Genomic DNA, 27246 nt, shown 5'->3' with positions numbered 1-27246 from the left:
AAGACTTTAAGTGATATTTGTCAATCGCCTTTGAGGACAATGTTGCATTGTTACGAATTAAGCTTGCCATTGATCTATGAAATTTTATTTGGTTTCATTAAGACAGTCTTGCTGCTCATCATCCCATTCCTGTTACAAATTCTTGATATCTTAGATAATTTATTATCATTATAAAACAAACAGGAAATGATTTTACCTGCAATACTTGCAATAGCTTCCGAAGCAAAATATTTTACATCCACATCACTATCGACATGAAGCTTATCCAGTACTGGTTTAACCTGTGTCTGAATAACACTGTAACAAAACATTTAATATTATGTAATTTTAAGCAGACACAGTGTTACAGTAACTCTTATATGAATAAATAGAACATAGCTTCACCTTATTTCATTATCCCAGTAAGAAAATGCTGCTGCTCTGCTGTTACTACTACTACTACTACTACTACTACTACTACTACTAAAATGGTTCTCTCAGAAAAATTTGAAGCAACATATAACAGTTTTTATACCATACAAATTTAGACAACTTAATAAAGAAAGAATTCCCGTAATTTTTCAGTGTAGTTTGTCATTTTCAGCTATGTGTTCCTTCACAGAAAGCTCTGGGTGGAATACACACAATACTATGACTAAGGACCGTTCACTGTTCATACAAAGGACTGGTAGGTAGGCACATAAATATGGTATGTACTTAGGTCTACAAACATAAAATCTGAAGAGTAGGAGTGGTGGCAAAACAGGAACTCGTCGGATTGAGATTTAAAATTGACACAACAGCACATTATTCAGACCTATAATCCTAACTTCTGGTTTTTAGTAGTTTACCTCACTTTCTTCAGAACACAGCATTTGCCTTGAGATGAAGGCTTGTCAGGCGATAGTTGATGTACGTTATTAGGGAGCAACAAGCACTAGTGAGAGGTAAAGATTCAAAGGAAATAGCAGCATGCTGTGTCCAGGAATATAAAGATAAGACTTCCATGGAGATAACTGAGAAAACAGTGGAGATTACAGTAACACACATACAAACACAAAGCGAAGATTGGAGAGAAATGTGGTTAGTTGAACGTGGGAAAAGCAAATGGACAAAAACAGCCATCTATATTGACTAAATGCCATGCAGCATGCACTGCAACACTTTTTAATCAGTACTGAAACTGTGATCAATGGTAATGTTTATTATACTGTTGCACAAAGTGCTACTTCCATACCCATAGAAACAGAATCCTCACCACAATCACCAGTGTCTCTGAAATGTTCAAGTTAGAATTATAAGCCTAAAGGATGTGCTGTTGGGTCAATTTTAAGTCTCAACTTAACTAGTGCCTGTGCTGCCACCATTTCCACCAGTCAAATTTTGTTCTATGCTCGGTAGAATGTGCACCTCTCCAGTTACACCTCCCCCCTCCCCCACTGTGCACTACCCATGACTTTAATTGATGTTTCTCTGTCTCTATATTGTTACGTTCCCCCCCTGCTGTTCTTCACTCTCACAATTCTTCACCAGCCTCGGCACTCTGCTTTGGATACAGTGAATAAGATGAATATTGTTGAGAGAACCACTCATCCCAGTTTAGCCATAGTGGGTGCCACGAAAGAAGTCCACAATATTGGATTAATTGTCAACAAATTTATTGATTGTTTACATTTTTGCAAGGTGTACAGTCATAATTTAATTTATACACACCTAGTATATGTTTGGTGCCATATGCACACAAAACATTGCCCTGGAGAACTGTAGCACAATGACAAAAATTAGTACAAACCTTGGATCCAATACTGGGCTTATCTTCTGCAAAGTTTTTGCAACATTAAATCTTACATTTGCAACATTATCATTTGCCATTGCTAATACAGTTGGCAACATTAATTTCGCTGTGATCTCCCCACCACACGCTTCAGCCAAAACCTATAACCAAAATAAAAAAAACATGGTTTAAGCACTCCAACTGGGAGCATTAGACAAATAACGTATATTTAATACTTACATTTACACAGAACAAGCAAGTCATACGGTGTAAATAATTCTGGTCTCGTGACATAGCTACAACCTTTGGAATGACTGTGTTTTGTGCCCATTCTGGGCCAAATCTTTCCACAAGTTTCTTTAAATTCAAAGTGGCTGCTTCTCTTATAGCATAAACTGCAACAAACCACACAAAACAGACAAATAAAGAAAAGAGAATGATTAAATTGCTTTAGTATCAATTTCTCAGACATAGAACAACTTCACCAGTATATACTCTCATAATAAATACTCAATAAGATCTAAATACTTGCAAAGAAGAGAAAACCACATAGTTAACATGAAATACTAAATGAACTTAAAATTTTTATTCTACAAGAAATTCTACAGAAAATATACCACACATTCAGGAATCATCCCGATCTCCAAAATTACTGTATTTCGACCAACTGATGTGAATGTAAATACTGAGTAGTAGTTGCACATGATCTATAATGAGCTGTTGGTAAGAATTAAAGTACCAAGAATCTCTACTGCTCATGTCTCGTGCCAATAGCACTCACTGTATGTCGATGGAGATAGAAGCAGCAGCCCCCTTTCATCCACTGGAATTACACCTCTGAAGTAACGAATGGGAACATGTTGCGCAACAAGCTTTTTGCTCATAACACCCACTTGGACACTTTACTTTAAATCCTTTTGTTGTTGTCTGACACATTTTTATTTCCTAAACCACAATTTCTTTGCACTTGCTATTTCCCTACCTTAAGATATTGCAATTAATTTATATGTTTGTCTAGCTAATCTTCTGGGAAATGCTTCCCTCACTACTGTCCTAACACAAATATGATTTACCTGAATCACATGATAAAGACATCTTATTATACCCAACTGATATTACGTGTACTGCCTTACACAATCACACAAACTAATTTCTTTCCAATTTTTATAAGTACGAAACTAATCCTCCTGTTACTTTTGAGAAGTACATCTGTCAAGCTTGAAAATTTACTGCTCCTTTGCCAAAGCAAACTGTCTGTTCCAAAGGCAACGAATTTACTTTTAGTACTGTGTTGTTCATGACAAAATTGAAAAGTCATTAATCAATAATTAATACATTTGTTGTTACTCTCCATGATCTGATTTTATCCATTGATTGGCAGTTTATAAGATTTATCACAAAGTTTAAATTCTTGTGCCTCCCTCCAAACCCAGTAACACCTCACCTATCTTCAACATACCTTGCAGTATTTTCTGACTTTTTTTCTCTATACACAGTGCTTGGAAATTCCCATTACGAACTTCTAGGACTTGTAGATGGGAGTAAGTACATAATATTTTGAATAGGAACCCATGTCCAGAAACATCATCCAATGACCTTACAGAGCACTAAAGTGTAACACTACTGGCACCTTTAAATGTATGTGTATACAAAATGATTCCGTTGATGATGATTGGTTTGTGGGGCACTCGACTGCACAATCAGTGTCCGTACAAAGTCCCAATTTTTACACAGTCCAATTTTTAAATAATCCAAATTAGCCATGGACATGAATGATTATGCTGATGAGGACAACACAAACACCCAGTCCCCGGGCAGAGAAAAATCCCCAATCCGGCTGTGAATCGAACCCGGGACCCCGTTAACCAAAGGCAAGTGATTCCGTGACATTTTTACAAACTTTCAAGGGTAATGGAGAAGGATAAACATATCAGTTTGAGGTAATAGCCTAACGGAAACAAATGATAGAAAGGTAAAAGTGAAAACCGTTCTGATATCACTGATGATGAAATGTATGTTCTGGTACTATAGTTGCTAAAACTGTAGAGTAGACAACATTCAGAGGTGGTATTTTGGACCGAAACAAGAAAAAATGTCGAGGAAACATGGGTTCTAAAATGAATATCTGAGGAGCTTTGAGCACTTCTTCATCTTTGCCAGTATGAAACACATTTCCTCTATTTAACAAGTGCTCACAGCTCTTGAGGTATGCACCTTAGACCCCACATTTACTGGACATTTTTTCTTGTCTTCGTCTGTGCTATCAACTCTGAAGGTTGCATGCCCCACATTCTTAGGAACAACAGTACTGGTACACATATTCCACTGTCAGAGGTAACAGAATGATTTTCACTTGCAACTTTCAACTAATTCATTTCTGAACCTGGGACACCTACCTCCACCAGCCTTCAACGTTTGTATCAACAGCTGTATATACACACATCCACAGGTGCTGGCACCTGGAACTTCGTCAATCTCTAGTTTCATTGGATGACTTTTCCGGATGTGGGTTCCTATTCAAAACTTATATGTACCCACTCCCCCACTACAAGTACTAGAAGTTTGTAAAGGGAATTTCTGATCACCCTGTATAATCCAACAAAGACTTGCATTGCCATATGTTTCAGCAACTTCTAGACTTTGGATTTTCTGATCATCTAAATACATATTGTAAAACAAACGTCAGAGGTTCCATCTTCTAAAATGATCACAGCTCATTATGTGAGTGATAATGGTGGATAAGTTAAATATGGTCATGTAAACATCTCTATTTTCTAATATAAGGATTGCAACAAGAATATATGCCCGAGCTGAACTACTGTATTTTTTTTTTTTACTGTAGCTGTGTAACATACAATAATCCAAACTGTGTGAGCCAACTGGCAACACAGCACTCAGTAGGTTATTACCAGCACTTGAACACAGCTGGAAGAGTTAGTATCCTGTGAAATTTCTCTCACTGTTTAAAGAAGTATATGCTATGACGAACATTTGTGATTAGTTGAAATGGTGTGGCAATGTAATCCAGGTACTGCATTACCGACTGCAAATTTGTGCAAACATCATTGACAACTCAAAGCCTGACCTTACCACTGTACTAAAATACTTCATAGTTCAGCACATTCAAAGATAATTAACAATGCGGAGAAGGGCAGGGCCAGGCATGGAGGGAGAGTGAAGGTATGTATGTTTAATAAAATGACAAGATTCTCTCTGGGAAGATGTAAATATGGTAGGTTGAATATAAGATATATAAGGGGTATTCAAATGAAACCTGGTCACTAGTGTAAAGTAATGGTAATGATTTTATTAACTCAAAAATGTAGTTACACACAGTACACATACTCAAAAATAGTTGCCAAAACTGTTGGCACACTTATCTTATTGCGACACTATCCGGTCGATTCCATCCTTGAAGAAGCTAGTAGGCTGCTGTCGGATCCAGGCCAGGTCCCAGACGTACACTTTGTCGTCTGTTGTGAATCAATGTCTGTTAATACCTAGTTTTGGTGCAAACACATGAAAGTCACACAGTGAAAGGTCGGGACTGTACAGTGGATTTCCAGTGTTTCCCACAGAAACTACTGCAATGTCGTCTTCACCACATTAGTTGTGTGTGGGCAGGCATTATCATGCAGGGGTAACTCCATTCGACAACATGCCTGGGCATTTCACCTTGAAGCATTCACTTCCGCAACTATTTCTGGTGTGATGACACGATGAGCTTGTCTAGGATGAGCATCGCCTTCCGGTGATGGACGCCCCTCAAGGAATCGTTTGCGCCATTCCACAGCACTTGAACGACTCAGATTGTACTCGCCTTCATTCGTCGACACATTTCACGGCCTCCAAATATCGAATCACTACTCGCCTGCATATTCGGTAGTGGGTGATAACTTGTGTGACCACCTTCTTTTCAGAGTGAAACCACACTGGCGCTCAGCACCATCAAACGGTGCGCAGTCTCTATGAATAGATGGCACCATCATACCCACAGTTACATGGTGCCACCTTATGTGTAAGGCAAAGGTAGATGCACTGACCAGGTTTCATTAGAATGAACTTCATAGTTAACTCTAATAAAAGCAATATGGATAAAAGTAACTATAGCATATCAATCTTTCTGTCTGGTTGGAACTATCACGGAGTCGAAATTCAGCATGTTTACTGTAAGAAAGTAGATTGCTTTCTGAAGTCAACCATACTGTGTCATTAATTCATTTGTTACTATGTGCTTCCTAACAAATGTTGTAGGTAAGATTAGAAGGGGAGTGCCTGTGGAGTTTGCACTTGTTCAAGGGACAATCCATATAAAAGTTTCATGTTAGTCCTCAAAATAAGCTTGGATAGCTGAAATGGTACAGAATATACACAAAAGAACACACTAGTTCTAATATATGACACAAGTTCAGCTCGCTCTAGACTGTGAAGAAGACTGGTTCAATCCAAAGATCAGAGTGCAGCTGATTAGTTACTTCCATTCTAGATTTTTCGGTACTACACCACTGTAACCTAATTTGTAAATGCAGTGGAAGAAAAAATTTAAAAAAATTTAAAAAAAATAAAAATCAGTTGTAAATAGTTTCTGTTGCTGAACGAGAAGGATGTTTGTCACTAATAGATTTCTATCTATGTGAACTGAAAAGGAAGGACACAATCATTCGCTTTGATAAAAACAAAGATAACAGGGAACAAGTGTGACAGTAATAGTATAGTAACCAAAATGCACAAATGTCAAAGAAAGGAAACTATGTGAAGAAAAAATTATCCAATAAGATTAAAACTGGCATAATCAAAATAAACCAAAGAGAAAAGTGTGCAAAAAGCAGAAGGGGGACATTACATTGCACCACTAAACTGAAGAATAAAAACAGAACTTCACACAAGACCAGAAGTCTTGAATTCATATTAGTTAACTATACTCTAAAATGTGGTGCAACTAAAATGCAGCACCTACTGCCTGTCACAAAGTATGTCAACAAAGAAATTACTGAAAACTGTGTGTAAACTCACCATGATCAACAAGCCAGGTCATGCATAAAGCATTCAGTTTCTCATCAAAAAATTCCACTCCTAGTTGGCCAGCCAGTAAAGGCATATATTCTATAATAGCCAGCCTCACTCTCCACTTAGAATCTTCTGCTAGTTCAACAATGGCTGGTAGCAAAGACTGTGACAGCTGCAAGTAAAGAAAAAATTCTAAGCACACGCACATATCACAAAGTGAAAAGATTAATTCAGGTGCATGTGCTGAAGACGGAGAGTGTAGCAGCTTATCTATTCAGTTATAAGTTCTGTAAGTCATGTAAAACACAGATAAGTAAAAATATACGATCAGTATGTTTACACAGTCACTCAATAAGTTTACCCAAAAGAGAATAAGTGCGATTTCAGATTTTGTCTGTAACAAGATAGGCTAATAGAGATGATGGAAAGTGACATTTCAAGATGAAATTTAAAAACTGACTACACATACATAATCTTTTACTAATCAAATTGAGTACACTATTTAAAGGTATTCACATGTCAATGCACTTTTTTCATAGCTGTTTTCCAATTTACACCAGAGAAAATCCCTGAAATATATGGATTGCTAATACATTAACAAATTTCTTCCCAATGAAAAATTTGTTCAAATACTTATTCTTGGTGACATGCGTTACTTACTGAACTTAACAGAAAGCTCATATTTCTGACTTTTAGATACCGGGAAAAATCAAATTATACCACATTTAAAACTTTTCATGTAATGGTGACAGATTATTCATGCAGTTACAGTTTGTGTATATAAACAACTTCCAATGCTTATGAAGATAATCTGGCACAGCAACAGCATCATCACTACAAGACAATTTCCTGAACAGTTCTGCAATTGTTTAAGATTAGTGATTTACAATTTTTCAACAGGTTAGTTGTGGCCAATCTTACACCTTTTTAAGTGTGTAAGACACCAATTACTTTCAAATACACCACCACGTTCTTCAGAAATGCTGCAAATCAGTGACACAGTTGCAGGTCATCATCCACAATGGATGAACTGAAATGATTTTATAGGATGAACAGGTGTAACATGCACAAGAAATGCATATGTAGCAACTTAAAGATAGACAACCACACAGCTAACAATCAAAATTAGATACAGTGAACCCCAGTTTTAAGGCATCAAGGGACTAGTTTAGTTACTTGTGTAATCAATCTCTTGACCAACAGAATTCCAGATTGGCTAAAATACGCTGAAGTTAAGCCTCTTTACTAGAAGGGGAATAATGAGGTACTGTCAAACTACCAACCAATTTCACGTTTGTCATTTTTTCAAAAATATTTGAAAAGGCTGTGCTCTAGTGTCTTCTTATACATCTGACTGCAAATAATTCAGGGGGTTTCAAACAGAACTTTACAATTTTTAAAATCCAAACAAATTTATTGAAAGAAGATACAGAGCAGGGGAACCTTCTTACCTAAAACTAAAGATATTGTATGTGGCTTCTGTTGGTTATCCTGCACATATACCGCCGGATGTCAATTTCTTCCCAAACTCACTGTAGCATTGCAGGTGTACCTTGCTCGATGGCAGCATATATTCTTGCACTAAGTTCAGGTAGGGAAGCTGGCACAGGAGGTACAAATGCGATATCCTTGAGAATCCTCATTAAAAAATCAAGTGGTGTCAGGTCTGGGGAATGTGGGGGCCATGCATGTGCTTGGATGGCCTGATTATTTCCCATGTCTTACCGAGCACAATGTTTATACAAAACATTTATACCATTCATAAATTTTAGGCCTACTAGGAGGATCTTTAGCGTACTGGGTATGGAAATTACACTGAACTGCTGTTGCCGACTTCGATTCTTCAAACCAAAACTCTCAGCTAGCACGCTTCGGTCCAGTGAGACAACCATCTTTAACACAACTGCAGATAGTGCTCCTTACAGTGCGATTTGGCAAAAGTGAAATATGAGAGACAAAACTGATGTATTTCCCAACAAATTGACTCTACAATCATCAATGTAGGTATTGTGAATTAATTTATATAAATTTTCAAAGTTGTAAAGTCCTTTTCAAAACACCCTGTATGTTGTCTAAGTCACAGTTTAGCTTCCTTAGCGGTTCCAACAAAGAGAAATCTATTTACAAGCACAGTGAGAACGTACTTAATTCATTAGATAACTAATTACAGGCTACTCGCATTTTCTATGACCTGTCAAAAGCCTTTGACTGGGTGAATCATGGCATTCTCTTACGTAAATAAGAGTATTATTATGTCACAGGAAGTGCTGTAAAATGGTTCAAGTCGTATCTATTGTTGTTGTTGTTGTTGTTGTCTTCAGTCCTGAGACTGGTTTGATGCAGCTCTCCATGCTAATCTATCCTGTGCAAGCTGCTTCATCTCCCAGTACCTACTGCAACCTACATCCTTCTGAATCTGCTTAGTGTTTTCATCTCTTGGTCTCCCTCTACGATTTTTACCCTCCACGCTGCCCCCTATTCAATACCTCCCCTTATCTATACAAACATTGAAATAAATAGGAAGTCGAGTACAGATTTAGAAATGGATGCTAATCAAATTACCACTGACAGTAATAAATGGTTTGAAGCTAATGTCACTGAACTTTGAAAAGAGCCCTATATGCAGTTCACAACGTGTAAGACATTTTCTTCAAGCATGTGTATAACATGAAGACATACAGATCAAAATGGTTGACAGTGTTAAAATTCTGGGATTACAACTTGAAAATAAATTCTGTTGGGAAGGCCACACCACAGAATTGCTGAAGCTCCTAAACAAGTCTGTATTTGCAGTAAGAACGTCCGCTGTAGGAGATATAAATAATAAAAAAAAAAAAAAACTTGCGTACTTTCATTCTGTTATGTCGGATGGGATCACACTCTGGGGTAACTTGTCAAACTGACGAAAAGTTTCTGGCGAGCAAAAGCATGTAATAAGACTCATTTGTGGTATAAATTAAAGATCATCATGTAAATACCTGTTCTAGGAACTGTGGATTCTAACCACTGTTTCTCAGTATATTTATTCCTTAATGAAATTTGTTGTAAGTAGTATGTCCCCATTCCCAACCAATAGCTCAATACATAGTACCAATACTAAGAATAAGAACAATCTACATTAAGACCTAAAATCACTTTCTTTGGCTCAAAAAGGGGTCCAACATTCAGGAACACACATATTCAATAAACTGCCAGCAACCATTAAAAACTGTGTATCAGAGCTTAAACAGAGTTTGAAAGACATTTTGATTTGCAACTCCTACTCTACAGGTGAATATCTTACCAGGGACCATTAGACCAGCTTAAGTAAAAATGTCTGTTAGATTTCAGTTTTGACAGCACTTTGTCGCAACAGTCAAGATTGAGTATTTTCTGCTTGATAAATTTATTAAAAGTGCATAATTATGTTTAATTCTGACAGTGTATTAATTCTGTAAATATTAGCAGCTCCAGTTTAGAATAATGTATTCACCTATTTTGACGATCTCCTGACAAATGATCAAAGTAGTAAGTATTACATTCAACTGTAAACATAAGTTATACTTGCTGACATGTTCCACAACCACAAGGATATTCTCATTTTTGGGTCTGTGGAACAAACACTGAATCTATAGAATCTTAAAAGATGGTGCAAATTACAAGAAAAGTAAATGATAGGAAATTACTTTTTAAGAATATAATTTTAAAACACTTCATTAATATTAATTGTCCTGACTATTAACATGAAAACCCTGCTCTTCCATAAGTTTTAAATTCCTTGAGCACATTAGTAATCCACACTGTTTACCAAAAATCCAGAATTATAGTTTGTTCCAATTTCTTCTAGTGATCCTTTTCTATCTGGTTTGTTAGTTCAAAAGTATATTTGGTGGGTGAGGGGGGTGGGGGTAGTGTGGGAACAGTATATCACAATGACGACTCTTTCCTCTAAGGTGAGTTATATACCAGCCATAAGCAGTAGTTTTACCACAGTTTTTAAACATCAATAACTGATATCCAGGTCTTCCAGAAGAATGATTATCCCGAACTTCAAATCACGAAACTTGCTACATTGCAAACTATTTTTTTTAAACAACAGGACAACAGTTGGCAATGGGTGGCGATGAATGATTACTTTGCAAGGTAGCCCTAACAAGATAACTGTGTCCCATTAACATCAAAACATCAATGTTACCTGTATGTAGATTCCTGGCAGCATAATGAGATATACTTTTCTAGAATATGATGCAGAGGAATTCTTTGGTTAAAATTTAAGTGTGCTGTCAGGTCCCAGCCCAACCAACATCTCGGAAATACGTAAGTATTCCTGGCAAGTTTATAAGAATTAGGACTGTATTTAAATATCAACGCTGCTTGTTTCAGTTGCAGTTATTTAAGCTTTGCTGTCAGGTATTGACCTAAGCACCACATTTAAGTTGCTATAGATTCCAGGGTGGGAATGGGAGATTAACAGGCTTACACAACTTGTTTCAGCTCCCAGCAAATCGAAGTTACTGCAATTTTTTTTTTACAAAATAGTATGCTAGCAACTTCCATACAGTTCAAAACTAACCATCCATTCATCATTTCTTCCAATAATGTTAACTATGAACAATGCAACTCACAGTTATTGTTATTTAGCAGAATTAAAATAGACAAAGACTTCTACTGTTTATTTAGTATCCCTGTCAGCAGAAATCACGACGGAAGCAGATAAGCTGAATTGGGTAGCGCAGTGGGATAGTGCAGAAACCTGCCATGAAGGGTGCACACGAGATACAGTATGGGCAGATCAACTGGCGGAGGTGAACACCTGTGGGCGATGGTAGACCGGGCAGGCCAGTGCTTGCTTTAGGGGTTTGACAGACACTGACCTTCGCCTAGTGTATCGTGCGGTGTACTGTGCCAAATGCTTTGCCATTACGTCATCCTCATCTGTGTGCTTTGAGTTGTTCTTGTGCTCATCTGTGTGTGTCCAGACACTCTGCTTCCTGCAGAACAACTTCTGTAGCACGTTCTTTTACCCTCTCACAGGGTTTTGTTTCCCAGCAATCATCGAGCCACTGCCAGCCAGTGAAGTATCTATGCAGGCCATGTAGTGAAGCAGCATTGCCATGCCTGTGCAGATAGAACAGTGGCGATGAAGAGTATTCGCATCCTTGCTTCACTAGTGGGGGTTCACACACCTGCTGCTCCATTTTCAGTGCCGCCTCTGCCATCCCCAACACCATTTGCCAGTTTCAATGAGTTGATGTAAAGGCTGGGGAATTACCTGCAGTGGTTCTTGCTGCACTGCCAAGTAAGGCGTATCATGGATCCAGCCGATAAGGGTACATTGTTGTTTTGCAGCAGAAGAGCTTCACAAGAAACTGCCCGAATTTGGTACCCTCCACTGAATCCAAGAAACTTCCCTTTGCTGACCTGTGTCAGTTGTTTATGCAGTCTTACAGCCATCAAACCCATATCATGGTGGCACAGTTACAGATTAAGCAGCACCACAAGTGCCGTGGGCAGTTGTACGTCCCCTGGATCACTGATCTGCAGCGTGCCTCTTGCAAGAATAGTATTCTGAAGTGTCTGTTTGAGAATCCCAAATGTGCTACCTCTTATGCAGACTCGCTAATTTGGAATGTATGTCAGGTTAGCTCCTGATCACGAGGTTTAGGCTAGGACACTGACCTTATCAGGCTCTTCGTAAGCCGATGTTGCCCACACTGCGGAATCACATGAGCTTATGGGTTTCTGATAATTGGTAGGTGTCAGAATTTTGTGGCAGGCAGCCAGACCAGCACCCTGTGGGGTATCCCAGGCGGCTTCAACTTTCACCGAGTCACTGTATGCTGCCACTGGTGATGATTCTGGTACACTGGTATTGCATCTCTGCAAGTTTTCACCCATGCCAAGCTCGGTGGGTTGTGCCGACTACAGTGTTTTAATTCCCTCAAACAGCCTTTTTCAGGTGTCTGGCATCATTCTCCTTCCACTTATTTGTTGAACCAATGGTCCTGCCTCGATTTTCATTTGTTGCACATTCACTGAGAATGCCACAATGTGGAGGCCAAATGTGTATGCCAACGGATAAGCCATATGGCAACTGTTCATGACAGCCAATGGGCCGTGACCAGTCTTCGGACACTCCGGTGGACTCTGGGCCTATCCGCAACATCTTGCCCGTGTCACCCTGCTATATTTTGCTGACACTGGTAGTGGATCTGTGGCCAGTTGAATTTCAAGTACACACGACTGACTGTTTGCCTCATCAACTTAGATAAGTACAGGGTGGAGTTGCAGCATCCACTCCATCAGGTTGTCTCACAGTAAACAGTGCATTCCTTTGTGAGGACTTTTCTCCATCTCTGCACCTTATAAGAATATGGAACAGCAACTTACCTTGTTAGTAGACAATCCACTATTGTCGCAAAATATTTTGGGCTCCATGAGTTTTGTTTTGGCTTGCAGATCATTGACAAAGTGCATCTGGTTTCTCAATCTGTTACTTTTTACAATTCTGACCTCTTATTGCGATGCTACAGACCGCTGTTTGAGAATACCTTGGGCCGAGCGAAAAATTTCAAGGCACACCCAATGCACAATATATCGCAGATTCGTATCCTATAATGTGGCAGGCAGAGTTGTTGGGAGCTAGTATTTTTCCCATACAGACTTTGTAATGGAACTGACAAATAGACGTCATTTTATTTTATTATACACTAAAGTCGTGTTAAAAAAGCTTTTGCTTAAGGTAATACTAAGTTAGGTGTTGCGATCAATAATCGATATTGGAATTGTATGTCCTTTGTAGCTTATGACCGTGATCTTTGGTCTACAACAGGTTTTCGGCTGCTTGAGTGTTGGCCGCGGTTGAGTGTAGTTGTGTATATAGTTTTGGCAATAAATGTGTTTTTGATACAAAGAAACCGTGGAATACTGCGTCATTTTTCGATAGTCCAGTAATAATTAAAAAACCCGCACCTTTTCTTGGACCCAGAGCCGCAAAGGAATCAACGCCTAGACAACAAGAAGCCACATGGACAACGCGGACTCAGCAGCATCAACAAAGGAGACATCATGGCCAGCTCTACTAAAGTACTATACAGCCATTAGCCACACCGTAACGGTATCCTTATGGAGATAACTTTTCCTGCACAGTAGAGCGGGTTCGTGACAACTGGGGGCTCTTTGCCGGGATTAAGACATTTATATGTACTGGATTGACGAAATCTGTTGTGCAGAAGTCTAATGACCACGTGGTACGAAGAAGTGCTATAAATGGAAGTCAAGGGAGACGAAACGAAGCAGTAAAGTGGACTGACCACACGTGTGAGGACCCAGACTGAAAAGATAAGTACATTTGTGTAGTGCTGTTTATTCCTTTTATTACTTTGTGCGTGAAATTTCACGAAAATGACCATTGTGAAAGAGGAAAGTGGTGCTGAATCTGAGCAGGATTGTGAAAATTTGTTAGTCTTTGGGGACGTAGACATGCCGATTAAAACGGAAGATGAGTCAGTCAAAGAAGCGGATCAAAGTCTTAATTCATCAGAACGTGAGACGTCGGACATTAAATCACTGTTACAAATGATGGAACAATCGTTAGCTTTAAATCAGACTGTTGCAGCCCGCTTACAAGCTAATGAAGAACAATTGCAAAGCATGAATCAGACGGTCGCGGACAGTTTTCGTGTTATAAATCAGAAAGTGTCGCGTCTAGAGGGAACTATGAACAAAAAATTTGATAATGTCTTACTTTGGGGTAATAAACTTCGCAACGGTATATCAAAGATAGACAAGAAACTTAGCAAGGCAGAAACAAAGATTTTGGTGGTAGAATCTAAAGTGGGAGCAGTAAAATCTAGTCTGAGTAACAAAATTCAGTCTGTAAAAAATCAACAGGTCACAGACAGAGAGAAAAATGCAAAGTGTTTTGTTAATGTTAATAGTCAAATAGATACAGTTTGTGTAAATGTTAAAGCTATGGCAGTAGATCTTGAAAGTAGAGTAGACTCGAAACTAAATGTTGTGAATGATAAAGTGGAAACAGTCAGTAACACAGTAAAACTCCACGAGATTGAAACTAAGACAGATGTTAGTTAATTAAAAAGTACAGTATCAGAGTTAAACCAAAAGTTTGAAATATTTAGCAATGATGTAGCTAACAAAAATTTTTCTATGGACACACGTACCTTATTATCCAATATTCCAGTTAAAAACTTTTCTAATGAGTGTAGTTTGCATCCTGTTGACTTTCTGCAGAGTTGTAGAGACAATTGTTTTCCCAATATGAGTGAAAGTTTCAGAATTAAGTTTGTTAAAAATATTTTGGAGGGGGAATCTTTATCATGGGCCAATCAAAATTTTTCTACTGAAATGTCTTATGCAGAATTTGAAATTGAGTTCTTAAAACGGTTCTGGTCTGAAACTGAACAAGCCAGGATAAAGAGCGAGCTGCTGAATGGACCAAATTATAGAGAAACACAGGGGACTATGAAACAGTTTTGTAAAAATCAACTGAAGAAACTTGTACATTTGAGTAAACCCTTTGATGAGCTCACACGGATAGTTACGAAAGTTGAAAAAGACTATTTCTTAAATGTGGGGAAACCAAAAGCAATCTTGTCGGATAACAGTTCTCAGTTTTTGTCTAAAGTTTGGAAAGCCTTTGTTGATAAATCAGGAATCAAACATGGTCAAATATCTGTATATAATCTGTCGTCAAACCCAGCTGAGAGGTATATGCGCGAGATTGGTCGTTTATGTCATACATATTGCAGTCATAAACCTCCTACGTGGTATGACCATGTACAAGACTTTGAAGATGTTATGAATAGCTTGCAGCACACTTCCACAGGATTTTCACCTCATGAAATTATGTTTCATCTAAAACCAGACAACATTATCACTGAACTTGTAGAATTTCCACCATGCACAATGATGACTATGCATGAATGTGAAGCCATAGTCAAAGAAACCATGATAAAACAGGGGGAAATGAGAAAAAGACGACATGATAGTAAGATCAAAGCAACCAAGTTTAAAGTTGGAGATTATGTTTTAGTAAAATCACATGAGAAATCAAAAACTCTAACTTCTGAAATAAAGAAATTCTTTGATATATACATGGGTCCATTCGAGATTGTAGAGCATCCACACCCGAATGCATACCAGTTGGTGTATCCTAAATCTAGGAAAGTTCTCGGGCTAAGGAATATTGTTTTGTTGAAATTGTATAAACAAAAGAGATAAGACTAGTCTGAGAAAGTTAAAAGGTGATGCAAACAAAAGCTTTTCACTAGAAATTTTGTATATAAAAAATTGATTTTGATACAGTTTTGTGCCCTTGAAAATGTTTATTACTTGTTTAATATGTATTCACTGTATGAAGTGTTTGCAATGAATTTTCTGTGTAATATGCTAGCCACGTTAGTTTTTGATATTTCTGTATGTTTATGCAATTTGATTGATGTTTGATAATTTGTGTAATTTTAGCTTGTGTAACTCTCACACCACACTTGTTGAGACGTCATTTAAAACGCAAGCCACTAATCACCACTAAATCTGTCTTGCAACAATTAAGTTTTTTAAATTTTTTCTCTTAAAGGCAGAGTCCTAATTACTACACACTTAAGTGCTTGAAATGTCCAACTCTGCAAGGAGACAATTATTTTCAGTAAACCACATGAATTACTGTATATTTCTCTCTCAACCACTGCAAATGCAAAGGCAGTAATATTTTTTAATTTTGATAAATACATACCATTCCAAAACTTTCATCCATGATTCTACCTTTGCACTTTTACTGTGAATATGAACCCTCGTAACAAACTGCCTGTATTTTTACTTTTGATAACAATTGAATTTTTTTATCCTTGGAGTAATGTCTTTGTGATAAGATATTTTACACCCAATATGTTAATGCATTTGTATTACATGTTTATTGAATTTATTAGTATTTAAAGAATCTTTTTTTGGACCAGTTCATATCTGTGTAGTATTACCCAGAGAGATACTGTAAACTTCTCCCACTAGATAAACATTACCAGAAGGGTAACTATGTATCCTAACCATGTACTTACATATAAACATTATGTAACCAAAAGGTGATCTCTGTATGTGATTTTTAGATAACATGGCATTATAGTCAATGAAGCGATACAAACAGCTAAGCTTTGGAAACAGACCCACTGCAGGACAAGCAGAAATCAGACCTTTTAACGGAAGTCACCTATGTGCAGATGGACAATGTGGGACAGACTGTGAGTAGTGTGAAAAGTGGGCAACAAAAGAAATTAAAACAAGCCTGCAGTTAAAAGTTACAGTCTTTCAATGGTTTCATGTGAAGTGCTACAACATTATGGACTCTTTTAAGTGAAAATTGTCAATCTTCTTTCATATTTCATTTACTCTAAGGTTAAAAATTGTATGTTTTCCTTTACTGAGTATAACAATTTCAGTGTTAGCATAATTCAAAGGAAACAATCATATTAAAAATTTTAATTTATTTAAAAACATATTCTTGGCAGTTCCATTATTCTGGTGTCAGAATTTTGTTCGCATTTTCATACTTACAAAATTCTTGGGGGGGGCTATTGCAATGGAACTGACAAATAGACGTCATTTTATTTTATTATACACTAAAGTAGTGTTAAAAAAGCTTTTGCTTAAGGCAATACTAAGTTAGGTGTTGAGATCAATAATTGATATTGGAACTGTATGTTCTTTGTAGCTTATGACCATGATCTTTGGTCTACAACGGGTTTTCGGCCACTTGAGTGCTGGCCGCGGTTGAGTGTAATTGTGTATATAGCTTTGGCAACAAATGTGTTTTTGATACAAAGAAACTGTGGAATACTGCGTCATTTTTCGATAGTCCAGTAATAATTAAAAAACCCGCACCTTTTCTTGGACCCAGAGCAGCAAAGGAATCATCGCCAAGATAACGAGAAGCCACATGGACAACGCAGACTCAGCAGCATCAACAAAGGAGACATCACGGCCAGCTCTACTAAAGTACTATACAGCCATTAGCAACACAGTAACGGTGTCCTTATGGAGATAACTTTTCCTGCACAGTAGAGCGGGTTCGTGACAACTTGCGCGATGCTTATCTGCAGCTGCTGCTGAGCAAGGTTTCTTTGACTTCTTTGGTCCTCAACACCCTATTTCAGCCTCACCAGTTTAACTGTTCGCCTTTTGGAATCTCACCTGTCTGGAATTTACCAAAGGTATTTGGAACAGTTGATTATGGAAATTCACTGTTGCGTCAGTTATCTTCATGATATCTGGGTCACGGGCTCTACTTGGGAGAAGCATTTACTAAATCTTCACACAGTTTTCCAGCACCTCTGGAGAATGGCCTTATCTGCAAGTTGAAGTGCAGTTTTTTCTCCCCAAAGGTGCATTTTTTTAATCGTGTGCTTAGTACAGACGGTCTTGTCCCCAAAGACTGCCACAATAAGGCCACTGTCAACCAAACAGTGGACAATAACCTCAAGAAGCTCCACTATATTTTGACAGATTTCTTATGCTTAGTTCATTCCCCTGGCTGTGCACATCTGTCAGCCTCTTAACTGGCTTCACCAGAAGCGCGTTAAGTTTGTCTCGTCTGCAAACTGTCAATGGGCTTCCCACTCTCTCAAACTGTGTTTGTGCTCTGGTCTCTGTCCCACTTCTTTCACACTGGGTAATCCTATAAGCTTGGCCTGTGACATGTTCCAGTATGGCATTGGTGCATTACTGTCCCACTGGAATACGGATATCGTCTAACAGCTCATCGCTTATGTATCCAAGATGCTTTCTGTTGTGCAGCATAATTATTCACATGCGGAAAAGGAAATGCCACAAGTTATTTTGGAGGTCATGGGGCGATGTTCCTCCTGATCGCCAACCACAAGCTGTTGGTTTGCACATTTGGCCACTGCTCCAAGCTGCCAGACAGTACCGCCCACTGGCTGCAGCGGTGGGGCTCTCTTTCTCAATGCCAATGCTGCTGTGGTATTGTCGCTACCAGTGAGGCCCAATATTGAGTTTGATCTGCAGGCTCTTGTGTTCACATTGGATGATGCCTTGCAGCAAACCCTGTTGGACTTTCTATAGACAGCAAAGTCACTACCACCACAGTCACTTTCCCGGACTGCATCGGGTGCAGATCCAGTGTGGTGTGAATTTCTCCTCCATAACTGGCTCAATGATGTGCAGATGGTTCTCATTCTTGCCACTGAGGAGCACACTGCCATGCTGTCATTCCTTCAGCATTGTATCCTCACATACACCAACTGTTGCATGTGTTGCACTAGGGTATGACTCGTATGAGAGCACTCTTAAAGACATCACATCTACTGGCCTGGCAATTGATTGTGACATTGAATATGTGGTGCATTCTAGCGAGGCTTGGGCACAAAACCAGGCTGCACTGCTCCGCCAGTTCTCTCCTTGGCCAGTCCTGGCGCATGCTTGGGATGGAGTGAACATTGATTTCAGCAGCTCTTTTTCGGGCAGCATTGATGGCTGGTGGTCAATACATTGTCCACCTTTCCTGTATGTAGCTAAACTCTCTTCAATACCGCCGACTGCCACGGATAGTGCATTGTCAGTTATTTTTGCCTTTGAGGGAACCTCCAGGACCTGGTACCCGACAATGGTCAGCAATTCATGTCATGGGAGTGAGGACTTTGCGTTCACAATGGTAGACAGCATGTGTCTACCACTCCATTCCTCCCAGCTTCTGCCACTGAAGTGCAGTACTTTAGGCGCATGTTTAAGACCCAAATGAAATAGCCCGTGTCTGTCACTTCTGGTGACAATGCATTGTCGAGCTTTATGGCTGACGCCGGTCAATGGACGCAGTCCGGAGCAACGTTTGCAATGAAACCAGACATGGGGTCTCCTGTATTTGCTGCACCCGGAGCTACACTCCGCAGACCACTGTGGGCAACTGCATTTACCTTCCAGGGCTGTCGTATGGGCTTCGTACTTCGGCCAGCAGCAGTGGTGTGCCACAACGTTGTTTGTGGTGGATGTTGGGTAGGCAACAGCTGATCTACCAAGCAAGTCAGTTCCAACCGTACCTGGTGGTCTGCTGGTCAGCAGATGCATCACAACACTGTTCCATGTGAGCACTCCACTCACAGCGGCGTGCTTCCCCATTGCCCATTGCTGCCATCTCCAAGCCCTCCGTCGTCCTCCCCATTATCTGCAGCAGCAGCCTCCAGTGAAGCCTACACTTACGCTCCTAGATTTTGATCCACTCTCCTCCTCCTCCACCGACCCCCCCTCCCAATTGCTAAGGGAGTTGGCATAGCCTCCACTGCCCCCGGTGGACCCCCAGTTGCCAGTCTCGGTGTCCTTCCAGCAGAGTTGGCATTGCCTCCCATGTTGGTTGGTTCACTGTCCGATTCTCCAGGGATCTGTCTGTTCATTTTCAGCCTTATGTGGCCTTTTCTGGGGATGAGGGTTTACTACATAAACTAGCAAAGACCAGATGGAAGCAGATGAGCTGGTGTGGGGAGTGCAGCAGTATAGTGCGGAAAACTGCCATCTATGCCACATATGACACACAGTAGGGGCAGACTCACTGGTGGAGTTGTTTACCTGTTGGTAGCAGTAGTCCAGGTGGGCTAAAGTGCGCGTCATTTATGTTGGCGGCCGAGTTTAGGTTTGTTCTGTGCATCTGACGTCACAAAACAGCCAATGAACAGAGAACGACGTTGCCAGATCTCAACTGCAGTGCATAGCGTGGACGAGTGTCTTCAGTATTAGAAACATTCAGTCATAAAGAAATAGAACAAAAGCGATGTCTTGATAGCAGACTTTCTTTTATAGAAAGTTTGGAAAAAGCGTTCTTTATACCAATTGCTTCATATTCTATTAATTAATTAAACCAAACAAGCAATAAGACTCCTAATTCAGGCGATAGGAAGGAAAGGTGTTTGTATCAATCTCATGAACCGCTTTTTCGCACTAAAGAAGAGTGGTAATTGTTTATTTCCTATTGTACTTCGACGAAGCGTGAGTAAAATTCATAGTCAAACCAAAAGTGTTTGTTAGTATTTTGCGTGAGCTGTTAGACTCCTCACTGTGTCTTGTAGGCAGACGATCTGCGTTAGCGTAATGGTTAAGGTGTTGGACTTCTACGCGAAAGGTTATGAGTTCAAACCTTGTGCGGAGCTTGATATTTTAATTATTTAAAAACAATATCGAAGTGCCTTACTTCATGAATTATATTTGTTTGAATGCAATTTTTTGATATTTCTAGTGCTTTGTCTCTTCATATACCCTTTCGCTGCTGCAGACACGTGCTCCCCGCATTCCGCGCTGTGCGCAATTTTGTCATCACTGCACCGCTCGCCTGTGCAGACACATGGTGTCCCACTGTTTTGACACACTTATCATTCGATTTCACAAAAACTATTTGGCCCAAAAATCTGATTTTTACACGTCTTCTTGACTGATACCTTCCCCCACAAATGACTTAATTTTGTTTCGATGTTCAACGCAGTTATTATGCAGCATTAAATGTAGTAAACCATTGCACGAAATTTTGAAGAGTTTGCAGAGGTAGAAGTCCATAGCGTATACTTTCCGTATGGTCGATTTTAGCTGTCACAATCTTGAGAATGAAATGTGGACAAGATAACTAAATTTCATATAAAATTTACTGTGTAACAATATCTCATTTAATTTAAGTACCACATAGGTGTCGTATGTAATATTGAGAAATATTCCGTCTTTCGCGACTGTAATAAAAGTTTTATTTACACCGGACGCGTTTGGCTTTATTTTAAAGCACTTCAATCAATGATAGGTATGACACATACACAATGGTACTCATGTTCTCTTTATTGTTTTTGTTCCACAGTCGCAGTTTCACCAAAGGTACTGAAATATATTCCTCTTCTGCAACTGTAATAAGCGACTTATTTAGACCAGATGCGTTTCTCTCTTTTGAAGCATCTTCAGTGGACAGTATTTTGTCTCCTCCATTGCCAAGTCACCTTTCATAGTTTTGTGCTGCGGTAACACAATATTCAACGTTTGTGTTGGCTGATCAGTGTTTTAGTAAATAAATGATGTTTGTGTGTGCCACACACAAAAATTATATTTGACATAGCTGAGAGCACTTCACTGATAGACGGTATACTCAAGTCCTAATGTTTTTGTAAGTCCACAGTTTTGTTTAATGTATTTTGTCTACTTCCTTTTGATTCATTGAAGTGCTTTAAAATAAAGCCAAACGTGCTCAGTGTAAATAAAACTTTTGTTACAGTCGCGAAAGACGGAATATTTCTCAATATTACATACGACACCTATGTGGCACTTAAATGAGATATTGTTATACAGTAAATTTTATATGAAATTTAGGTATCTTGTCCACATTTCATTCTCAACATTGTGGCAACTAAAATCAACCATACGGAAATATACGCTATGGACTTCTACCTCTGCAAACTCTTCAAAATTTCGTGCAATGGTTTACTACATTTAATGCTGCATAATAACTGTGTTGAACATCGAAACAAAATTAAGTCATTTACGGGGGGAAGGTATCAGTCAAGAAGACATGTAAAAATCTAATTTTTGGGCCAAATAGTTTTTGTGGAATCGAATGATAAGTGTGTCAAAGCAGTGGGAACACCATGTGTCTGCACAGGCGAGCAGTGCAGTGAGAAAATCGTGCACAGCGTGGAATGCAGAGAGCACGTCTTTGTAACAGCGAAAGGGTTAATGCGGCCGTGGTGGCTTTACTTCATGAACTGCGCGCTCCCCCCTAAACGTAAGCTTGCAAACTAGCTATACTATGGCACTGCTTCTATTGGCGCGTGCGTCGTGTGCAACTGGCAACGCAGCAGTCTCCCGCATCTGGGCGGGCATGCGCGAGCCGCCAAGATAAAAGAATTGAACTATAGTGCTTACTTGGTGTTCCATCACTATGGATCATCACCTAGAATATCATGTCGTGTGTTGTGCCAATCGCTCAGGCATTAGTCATCCTCCCTAGTCACGCACCACATTCTTCCTGTGCTCATCTCTACAAGGGTTTGGACACATTGCTTCCCGTAGATTGACTAGCATGGCAAGTTTGTTTCCATCTCGCAGGGTTTTGTTACCTGGCAGTCACTGAACCACCACTGGCCCAGTGAAGTATCCATCCCCATCACATAGTGGATTGTCATTGTCACACCTATGTAAATACTGAAGCTTGTGTAAACAGTGGGAAATTTATAATTATGATAACAGAAAAGAGGGTGTGAATTACAACAGGGGAAGTAGGACATTTGAGGAGTGCGATAAAAATGTCCAACATTGCAAAAATGTTAATTCTGAAAACATAAAAGCAGGTTTACACTATACACTGTTGCCATTTTTTCTCCCAAATTATTCTGTTCACTAATTCTAGACTTCTGAATACCTTCTCCTCTACTTCACTTTAACTATTTCTTACATCTCTTACGAGTGGACTCTCTTTTTACAAATCTTCTGGTCTCGTATATTTAAAATCTTAAAGGCAATCTTCACTCACAGCCTGGTTCCCCTTCAAACAATGCCCCTCTTTAAAACAACAACAGCTACCAATGCCAGTCTCATCATTAAAGTTTTATCTTTATATCCCGTAAAGATATGATCTGGCCAATTCACAATGAAATCAAATAGGCCGGATTGAAAAATCCACTATTTGATGGAAGAGATGTTCAGCAGTGTCTCTCAATAAATAAAATCTTTGTTTTGGTGCCTGGAGAATTTTCTTTTATGGGCATTAGGCTATGGTCTGTGCCTCACATTTCGTCTCCTAAAGCTGAAGATGTCATCAGAGGCTATAACAGGGTGTATACGTGGACGAGGCAAAAAAATTCCAGGATTTTTCCCGGTTAAAAATACACTTTTTCCGTGATAAGTGCAGGATACGTTTCCTCGGAGCTGTGAAACTTGTCAATCCTTCGAAGGGTTAAGGTTTCATGCACTGGCTTGAACTTCCCGGCACATTAGTAAACAGCTGTGAGTGGGGGAGGGGGGAATTTGATGTGCAGCAACAAGTACACTGCATATTGTCATATTACAAAGGTATAAATTCCAGTTCCACCAAACATAGCACATTAGTTTCCGAAGCATTGAAATCGAGATTGCGATGCGCTTTTGTAAGTCAATCATAGCTCGTGTCACATGATCTCGCCAGCCAATAAAAGCACATATTCTGAGCATAGGAACATGTGATGTAGTCAGTCAACAGCAACAACACTGTTAAGTAGCGTGAATATAGAAGTATGAAAAGTTAATGGTTTGAATTAATATACAAAAGTGGCTACAAGAAAAGCTAAGCTTTCACATATAATACTGGTCTCTAAGATCAATTAGCCACCAGAAAAGCTAAGCTTTTTCACGTATAAATTGGTCTTTCTTTACGTGTGTTACACTTCAAGATACACAACACAAATGTATCAGTAAAATTTTAAGTTTTAAACGAGAGTCAAACGCTATACGATTTAAGAAATTCATAGCACAGTCTCATATGTAACATAATTCATCTGACGTAAAAGGAAATTTACATTGAAAGTGGTGCTTTTCAAACCACCATTCGCAATATTCTCCCGCGAGCTATTAGAAACAGGTTTGTTTCAGCACTTGCCATTGATAGCCAGAAAACAGTAGTTACTGCCCGTGCCCAGCTATGACGATGTAGGAAGCCTGTATGTTCATATGTTTAAAGCATGAAGAGAACTTACATTACATAATAAAATAAACAGGACATCAGATGATACTCCAAAAGCATGGGAATTTCACAAACCATACTAAAATATCCAATTCCGCTTAAAGTGTACATTCATATGTCCAGATTCACAATGAAGTGGGCCCCAACCTGATATTAAGCTTTCTAGTGTGGTTTTTGGGTTGTAAATTTTCTTTGAGTACCAATATTGCATTATCTCGTGTTTGGATCTTTATTATCAATAATGCCATACGTGCCAGAAGATGAAAACAAGCACTTGAAATCCAGCAAACAGTTGAAACTAGTCAATAGCCTGGAACGAAACATTTTGTTTCAAATAAATTGACTGCCTCAGCTCAAAAGATTAATAACAGCCAAATTTCTTTAGCAAACCGACGAACTTCACCATTCTGCAAGGTGATTAATGCTTGACTGTTGAAAACCTGGAAATAAAATAAAACCAAAAAAACTGAAATGAGTAACATATTTTAGCCTTCCATAATTATGTGAATATATTTTAATTCAACTGATGGCTCCTGGCCACAGAAAACCATTTTGTTTTTATTTGACGTGATAGCTGTAAACGAAGAGGAAACAGCACACGTGCCACAAAATTTTTTACGGGTAGCATCTGACTGCTTGCTACAGCCGATACGCCCAACAGCCACACTTCAAGTAGCCAGAAGCGGGAGAATGTACTGTTCATACGTGGTCAACTGCGCAGGAGCATGAGCCGGTTGGCATCTGCTCTAACGAAGCTAACGTAAACAATTGTGATGTCACACTCATCGCGAGCAGTTTGCTGTTATGAAGTACTGCATAGTCTTTCGTCCGAATGCCTTTAGCACATTTTTCTGTTGGCAGACACTTGGATGTTTAATTGTAAATGGCGCATTTCCTTTGCAACTTGTGTTTTACTTTATTTTTTTCCTCTCGTTTATGTTTTATTGCTACAATATAATTCTGCAGTAGTGGGGTAGAGTAATATTCTTTTTTAGACAATCAGTTGTTAGCAATCAAAATTACAAAAATTTAATTGAAAACTAAAACACTGTAAAATTCCTGGAATTCTAAAAAATTCCCATGTTTTTCCCAGTTTTCTCCCTGATGAAAAAATTCCCGGGTTTTTCCCGGATCTCCCGGGGTGTATACATCCTGTATAAAGGCTCAGATGGCGTTTTCAAACTTAAACACGCTCAGCAAGCTGAACTGTTTACATATATCCACACACAGGTCAGTCCACAACATCATTAGACTGCTGCCAAAGATCGTGGAATCATGCCAGTGTGTGTTATGGAGCTTGCAGTCAGGAAGAGTTTTAGCTGTTTGCTTTATTCAGCACTACCCATGCCACAAGTTGTCCAGTTTCAGTCATCATTTTTTGTAAAAGTTGTTTTTGTGCTTTGGAATTCCAGCATCCTGAAACAGTTCCACTTGCTGAGCAAGTACAGGTCTGAAATGGCTATCCATGTCTTAATGGCCTCTGACAATTTCCCCAGCATTAAGAAACTAGGCAACAGCATTAGCAGACAAAACAACAACAGGCACAGAAATAGGCCTTGAAACAAAGTCCATATTAGAAAAACCTCAAGGGATGCAAATACTGGCCATGAAAGCCTGCATTGTATAATCTCTATTACAGTGAATCTTGTGTGTGTGTGTGTGTGTGTGTGTGTGTGTGTGCGCGCGTGTGCGTGTGTGTGTGTGCGCGCTCTCTCTCTCTCTCTCTCTCTCTCTCTCTCTCTCTCTCTCTCAACTTTAGCTTAATACCTATTCCAGGAAGTGTGTGATGGTATTCCCTGAGCAATCTCCTGGCTACCATGAAGATCACTGTATTTACAGATGCATAAGTACAACTGACACAGAAGTATGTATATTAAATAGTAAGTCTTTTTTCTGCCAAATAAAGAGGTCAATGGTTTTGTTGGCTTAGAGATAGTAGCTCGCTTTCTCCCTGCTAAACAGCAAGCAACTCTACTACAAAATAACTTCATACAACATATTTTAAGGTTAATAAAATAATAATTTTATTCGTACCTGCTGAATACCAATAACTTCATTCACACAATCCAAATTTGAAATAATATTGAGTCTCACTTCTGAACATTCATCCTTAAGTTGTGATAAGAACAACGGAAGGAGATGCTCTATTGTGCTGAAATGGAAAAAACCAATTACTTTAAAGACTCAACACTTTAAAGCCACAAAGAATTAATTGCTAAGTTAAATTGCTACCAAAAAATTAAGAATAACGTCAGGTGCACACAAAATTTAAAAAAAACTAATAGTTATCACTAATAATGAAAGCAGGTGAGGAAATTTAGCTTCAACATGAAAACATAGAAACTTTCACAACAAAACACTATTACTTTTTAATTTGATAAAATAGTAAATTTTATTCAAAATAAATCAGTTAAGTTCCATCTAACAACTTAAATTGCAAATAAAACCAGTAGTAATATCACATGTCCTAGATTAAGTCAACCATCCAGTAGCAAGCCCCGTAGCATTCCTTGGCACAGTACATAGAGAAAGTTCGATCCTCAAATACAAGTTGGCCATCACTTGCACAAGTCTTCAACAGAGCATACACAGAGCAATTAACTACAAAGAATCAAGACACTTACGAAAGAAAAAGTTAATTTTTATTGTTATATGGGCAGCTGCTAAGATTGTCAAAATGCCTATACCCTATCACATTATTCAGAAAGAAGATAATGGATCAAAAGAGTGATCAAATAATCCCTTACAGTTTACTGCTGTGAAGATGTGAGACTACACTTCTGGAAGGGGTTGATACTTGAAAGAG

The 27246-nt window shown here is 38.9% G+C and overlaps 1 protein-coding gene across 1 annotated transcript in view; it reads right to left on the bottom strand.

Moving 5' to 3' along the window:
• The window catches only part of LOC124802878 (serine/threonine-protein phosphatase 2A 65 kDa regulatory subunit A alpha isoform), a 117040-nt gene that overhangs the window by 12344 nt on the left and 77450 nt on the right, over positions 1 to 27246 (bottom strand). The window contains exons 7-11 of the mRNA XM_047263922.1: positions 26475 to 26592; positions 6767 to 6932; positions 1994 to 2148; positions 1772 to 1914; positions 197 to 297 (exon numbers count right to left, since the gene is read on the bottom strand). Coding sequence (XP_047119878.1) covers positions 197 to 297; positions 1772 to 1914; positions 1994 to 2148; positions 6767 to 6932; positions 26475 to 26592 — 683 coding nt within the window. The remainder of the gene's footprint in view (positions 1 to 196; positions 298 to 1771; positions 1915 to 1993; positions 2149 to 6766; positions 6933 to 26474; positions 26593 to 27246) is intronic.

The sequence above is a fragment of the Schistocerca piceifrons genome, chromosome 6 (assembly GCF_021461385.2).
Source record: "Schistocerca piceifrons isolate TAMUIC-IGC-003096 chromosome 6, iqSchPice1.1, whole genome shotgun sequence".
Classification (NCBI taxonomy): Eukaryota; Metazoa; Arthropoda; class Insecta; order Orthoptera; family Acrididae; genus Schistocerca; species Schistocerca piceifrons.
The sequence above is the reverse complement of the archived record's forward strand: the minus strand, read 5'-3'. Positions and strand labels throughout refer to the sequence as shown.